The sequence below is a fragment of the Cibotium barometz genome, chromosome 12, assembly GCF_041138505.1.
Source record: "Cibotium barometz isolate CiBa-2024 chromosome 12, ASM4113850v1, whole genome shotgun sequence".
In the NCBI taxonomy this organism is placed as follows: Eukaryota; Viridiplantae; Streptophyta; class Polypodiopsida; order Cyatheales; family Cibotiaceae; genus Cibotium; species Cibotium barometz.
In genome coordinates, this window is record NC_141057.1 from 33,238,264 (window position 1) to 33,244,741 (window position 6,478).

A 6,478-nucleotide genomic window follows, 5' to 3' on the forward strand; every position below is an offset into this window, starting at 1 on the left:
ATGGGCCAATAATAGCTTGGTTATTACTATATAGGTGAGTTTGGGCTATAGAAATTATTGAAGTAATGAATAGATAAAAGAGAAATTCCAAGAAATGGGAGTGATGACTTGCTTTAAAGAGATGGAAATAAATGTGCTTCACAACAATTAAAATGATTTCAATGGAAAACAAGAATTGGTCCTATTTTTGTCCATTTTTTATGGAGGTCTATGTGTAAATGCAATCATTGAAGCATTCTACAAAAAGTGGGATGACCCTCCACTTGAAAGGACTTTGTGAATAATAACTAGCCAATAAAGGATGAGACCAATGGAATTAATGAGGAATGGGTTTTGATTCACCATATATATTATTGCACTCTTTAGATCTAAGTGCCCACCATCCCTAGGATGTTAGGGTCACATACCTCAAAACCCTAATAGGGTTATGATAACCCACATCAAACCTAAGATCGATGATGATTGTAATAGCAACTCTCCTCCTGGCTCCCTAATAGGGTTATGATAAACCACATCAAATCTGAGATTGATGATGACTACAATAGATTGTGGCTAGCGACTCTCCTCCTAGCCATAGGCTCCCTCTCGAAACCACCCCCAAGCTTGAGGCCATGAGTCTGCCCCAAGCCTTGGTGACATGCCTTGGCATCCCATACCACTAGATCACGCGTACCCACCTATAGGTATCAAGGTTTTCTACCTTAATAGGACACCTCCATTGTGAGGATTCTCATAAGTCAGCTCTACAACATACCCCCAATAAGATCATTGTTGAGTTAATCATAGTGACAAGAGCTTATTATACTCTTGCTCTCTCTTTTTACACCTTTCCATGGAGTATACATGTTTGTATAACTGCTGTGTTGGCTCATGAAATAAGTCACCTAGAATGATTAATGTCAACCAACCCCTTCCACAATTCTTTGGTTTGTGTAACTTGGAGGAGGAACTCCATCTCTTTGAGGATGTCATCCTTCTCCTTGATGTATAAGGCCTTGTCAAGGACTTGCTTGGCATACACATCATATCTTCCATAGTTTCTACTTTTTTCATGGATTCTTCCCTTTTAACCAATTCTAAGCCATGGCCTCCCCCACCAAGCCCACATATAGTCAAAAAATGCACAAATAAGGAATGCCCTTCTCCCTTCAGCCCACATGTTGTCAGTGTGTTGCAAGAGCTTGTGCATTCCTACATTGAGAGATAAAAGAGCTTACTTCTTACCATGATTTGATCCTTCTCTTTATCTAAATCGGGTTTAGGATCCTTGAGTGGAGTAAGAAGCCAAGATCTAAGGGCAGACTTTAACCATACCATGCAATAGATGTAGAGGTCTGAACTTTTGAGCCTTATTTGTAGGGAAAAGGCTCAGCAAACATAATCTACCTCCTCTCTCGACTCTTGGAAACTTCTCTATCAACACATCAACGTGACCTTGTACCAACTGCGAGGCATCACCATTTTTTGTGGTAAACCTGTCCTCAAAACAGCTTTATGCCATGAGGACCTTGGTAAACCCCATATTCTTGCCATTTGAGACGAGCAATAGTATTCTCAATTCCCTTCATTGTCATGGCCGTTTGCTTTTTAGTTTCTGCAAACTTTCTCTCTCTAAAGATCCATGTTTGGTGAATAATGCCATATCCTGCCTGACTTCTCACTGTAAGGACCCTGTGATACCTTATAGCCTCTTTTAACTTCTTACCACAAACCCTATATTATCCAAGTTACAAGGAAGGTCCTTTTTTGAAGTACATTGAATTTCTTTGAGCTTTAACTCAAATCCATGTCAATTTGAAGCCCATGGGAATCCTTTTGACCACTTAGGCATGACTCAAACAACCTTTGAAGTCATCATGGGTCTGCTGCTAGCTTAGAACTCCTAGGCCACATCATCAAAGAATGTTCATTACCCAAAAGACATGGACATTCGGAGGACAGAATTGCTCTTTTGACAAAACCATGCCATTTCCCTTCAGCACAAGGAATTCCTACATACTCTCCATTTGTATTTTTCCAAATGTTGAGCAAAAGAAAATAACTTCCTATCTTACACCATTAAGCAATGCAATTATTTCTATTGAATGTTCTTGGATACTCCAATGTCACTAGCAAACATGTGACAAATTGGCACATATGATTTAACTAACCTAAGAAACTTTCACAAAACTCCAAGTGGAACAAACCTCCATCCATAACCTTTGAACAGAGCACCCCGACATTATCCCAAAATCCTTCTGAGAAAGCCTGCTTAAATTTTAACACATTTGGCTAGATGGCCCTTACCTGACTCTGCAAGCAACAAAGTAAAAGACCTTATGCACCTTTCATGAAGGACAGCCATATTCCCAAGGCAATTTACCCGTTCCTGGCTTCCTTGTGGCCTTTAAAAGAAAAAAGAAGCACATTCAACAGAACGGCCACCACATGCAGGCTCGAGATTGTGCACTTAAATACATTGGCTTGATCTACCTCCTACAAAACCTCAACTTCAACGAGCTGAACTCCCATGTATTTTTCCCAAGCAAAAAACAGCTTGGCACGCACATGTTGACATTCACGGAAGTCGTGCTATATTGCCATTAATGATAACTGAAGCAGATAGTGCTGAACCTATAATTGAGAATCAAAATTGAGGCTGCTACCTTGAATATTCCCTCTCTTTCTCTCCCTCCAGTTCTCACCCCACACTCTAGCCTCTGCCACAGCTCTCTCACGTTCACTGGCACTTTTCAAAGTCCTGTTCAACACCTGCTGTGGGCTACCTTTCTGCCCACCATATCGGGACCAATCATCAGAATCCCGTTTCCTGACAAGAAGCCCTCCCTGAACCTGTACACCACACTGTTGCCCGTTCGTTCGAGAATTCATACAGTCTCTAACACAATTATCTGGGGAGTTTGAAGCTGATGACCGCCCAACTTGTCGGAGCATACATTCGGTATCTTTGTAGCGGTTGTCAGGAGAGTACCGTGTCCCAACCTGCCTCACACGATCACTGTCTCTGTTCCTATTGTCCGGTGAATTTGAGGCAGGTGAGCGGGTTCCACCCTGGCGAAACATGCGTTCCACAAAGCCACGCTCATCTACACCCTGCCGGTCTCCATTGCTAAGCTTCCTTTCCCTCTCTTTCTTATCCCTAGAAGGTGAAGGTGAAGATTTGTTGACAGGATGAGTCCCAGGATCATAGTTCTGCGAAGCTAGATAATTAAGAGCAGTTACCACATCACCAATAAGCGGCCGGGTTGCAGCATCTTCTTGCAGGCACATAGCAGCAACTGCAATTGCCTGATACAGGCCCCTCATGGGGTAACGTCCCTGAAGCATCGGGTCTGCCATCTGATGAAACTTCTTCTTGTCTTTGAATAAAGGCCGGGCCTGAAGAATTGCAGCACAAACACACCATGTCGAGGTAAGGACATTCTCAATGTTTTCTAAATCAAGCATTTCAGTGAAAACAAATGCAGAGTAGGATTGCAACGACCATTCTTAAAGGAACGATAGACACAGGCAACATACCCACAACACAAGATTATGCTCTCCAGCACCTCGTGAATTGTCAATGGCTTTTCGGCCAGTAATCAACTCCAGCAAGACAACCCCAAAACTATACACATCTGACTTCACCGTCAACTGTCCAGTCATGGCATACTCAGGAGCACAATAACCATAAGTTCCCATGACTCGTGTTGAAACATGGGTCTTGTCTCCTACAGGACCAAGCTTTGCAAGCCCAAAATCACTCAGCTTGGGATGGAAACCTTCATCCAGAAGGATATTAGAAGATTTGAAGTCCCTGTAGATCACGGGTGGATTGGCTTTATCATGTAGATATTCTAGACCTCTTGCAGCACCAGCTGCTATTTTCATTCTTGTGGTCCAATCTAATGGATCCTTATCAGGCGGAAGATCTGCCCCCCCAACATCAAACAGTAAAAAGGCACAAATTGTTACTGTAAATTGACAAAAAAATTCACAATTTTGGTAAGGAAATACTACTTCTCAGGATGTAAAAAAACACTTATATATACCATGTAAATGATCCTCTAAACACCCCAAAGCCATGTACTCATAGACCAGAAGCCTTTGGTCACCATCTGCACAATAACCAATCAAATTAACCAGATTTGGATGGTGCAGTAGACTGAGCATGAGGACCTCCACCAGAAATTCTCGGTTTCCTTGAAGACCATTCCTGTCAAGTTGCTTGACAGCCACAACCTGCAGCAATAGAGGAATTATACACTAGAGCGCAGCGAAAAGCCATGCTATCATGCTCACTTCAAAGCAGATCATTTGCATGCTTCCACCATTGAATTACTTGCCTGTGAAGTACTCTCAAGGTGCCCTTTATAGACACGCCCAAAACCGCCTTCACCAATGAGACAATCTGACCTGAAGTTCCTGGTTGCAGCAGCAAGCTCCCGTAAGGTAAATGTTTGTGCTGCAATGTGCTGACTACCCTCTTTGGGCGAGTCCCTAGTAGTCTCCACTATCGACTTCACCTTATCTGTAGAGGGTCCACGCTTTCCATGTTCAAAATCAATGCAATCCATGATGACAAAAAGAAAACAGTGAAGCTATGTAAGTGGGTAGCAAGCCGACAGAGTCTACAGAGGAGACCCCATTGTCAGGGTGAGCCCCATGTGCAAGGGGGAGTGCTTAACCCTTCACGGTGACCAGATTAATCGTAATCCTTGCACATAAATCCTTGAACAGCTTGTTGCACCTAATCAGATGTTGGGCTTCACAGTAGCATAACACATAGTGCTATATTGTAGATCTAGACCAGGGCCACATAAAAAGAAACTAGGGTTTGCTTCTGCAGGAGTGATTGCAGAATTACCTGAAGGGACTTTGGAGAGCGATGGCGGCGTGGAGGACAGGTAAGGGCCATCATCCGCTTTGTTCAATGGCTTCTTCTCTTGCTTCCTGATGTCAAAGCATGCGAAGCAGCCCATTTCTTGTGTCCAATCGCCCCGTCAGAAGCTCCTTCGCACATCAATCTCTCTTGAAGTAGGAGCCCAAATGCCCGTCCTTAAGGCTCTGCAGAAAAACGAGCCCTGACCTCAGAACTAACCCTATACAGTTTTTTGGGCCATGCAGCAGATAACCCTAAAATTGGAATACCCCCCAAATACTAAGGAGAATGTGGGCGATGGAGAAGTGAAATCCTAATGAGACAAGAAGATCTCTATGCAAACAAGGAACCCTTAGGAAACCCTAAACTTGCACCAGGATCGGAAGATCTCTAGCAGAAGAAGCAGAAGAAAGCTAGGGTTGGAAATGGAGTTTGATCCATTTAGCGCCCATTGCAGACAGCAACAATCAAGCTGAGCACAAGCTATGCCGGTGGAGAAGGAATAGGAGAAAGAGAGAGAAAAAAAAGTGGCAGCTATATTTTTTAGGCCTAAAAGATTTCATTTCTTTTCTGCACAGAAATTAAAAAAAATCACAGTGTGCCTTTTCAAATAAAGAACCGCGCCAGATTGCCCCCCATGGATTATAAAGGTTTACCCCAACTCTTTTTACTCCATATGGCTAGGTTCCTTATCTTCTCTCGGTCTTGTATTAACGTGGGTAGAATGCACCACTAGGGCATATACGACCGACGGTGGGACTTGAACTGGGGTGGAGAGAGAGAGAGAGAGAGAGAGAGAGAGGCCTAGACTCTACATCATGCCCAAGTGGAGCTAAAAGGGTGACTTCTTGAGAAGGCTTTATTTGAGCATTTTTGGGCTTTTCAGTATGCAATCATAGATTGCTTAATATCGCATGACTTTAGTACATCTCTTGAAATTGAAGGGCCCAATTGTGGTGCATAACTAGAACAAAAAGTGTGTCAAGGGATTAAAATAACCACAAGATATTCTTACATAATCCATAGGGTGGTACTCATTCAACAATAGGGTGGCCTCTAAGGGCCGTGCACGATGCCAGCTTGAATATGGTTGTGTAACTCCTTACATCCACACAAGCCAATACCTAGACACATTTAGGTATACATGCTTACATCAAGGAATGTGCTAGCATTGCCTCTCTGTACATAAATGACGTGGCAAATGCATTGGTTTGAGTTTTTTTTGTGGAGTTAACTAGACACTCCTTATTGAGAGAGAGAGAGAGAGAGAGAGAGAGAGAGAGAGAGAGGCATAATTGATAAAGAAACTGCTCACCATTGCCAAAATTTGCTCGCCAAAAAAAATTCCCCATATTCCAAGTATGTGTAAAAAGCAATTGAGAAAGGTCAGATGTGTCCTCTTTCTTCAAGTTGACCAATAGCGTGTAGTTATTTTGTGTGTTGTCTATAATGGGCCTTGAGGGCTATTTATAAGACTGTAATTCTCATAATCTTTCAAACTTTAGATGAATAGTCCATCATCCTAATCCTCTCCTTGTTTCGGATGATATGAATGATACAAAGTGTTTATTAATTTAAATACATCGCATTGAGTAGAAAATGCTTCTATTATCTAAA

The 6,478-nt window shown here is 42.6% G+C and overlaps 1 protein-coding gene across 1 annotated transcript; it reads right to left on the minus strand.

Annotated features, from left to right (window-relative positions):
- Positions 1 to 1,949: 1,949 nt before the first annotated feature.
- Positions 1,950 to 5,393, minus strand: LOC147633311 (putative serine/threonine-protein kinase PBL7). The gene is made up of 5 exons (XM_086806366.1): positions 4,847 to 5,393; positions 4,326 to 4,510; positions 4,032 to 4,221; positions 3,520 to 3,911; positions 1,950 to 3,378 (listed from the first exon to the last, which is right to left on the minus strand). Exons 1-5 carry the CDS (start codon positions 4,959 to 4,961, stop codon positions 2,614 to 2,616), a joined length of 1,647 nt encoding a protein of 548 aa, XP_086662492.1. The 5' UTR covers positions 4,962 to 5,393; the 3' UTR covers positions 1,950 to 2,613.
- Positions 5,394 to 6,478: the final 1,085 nt, after the last annotated feature.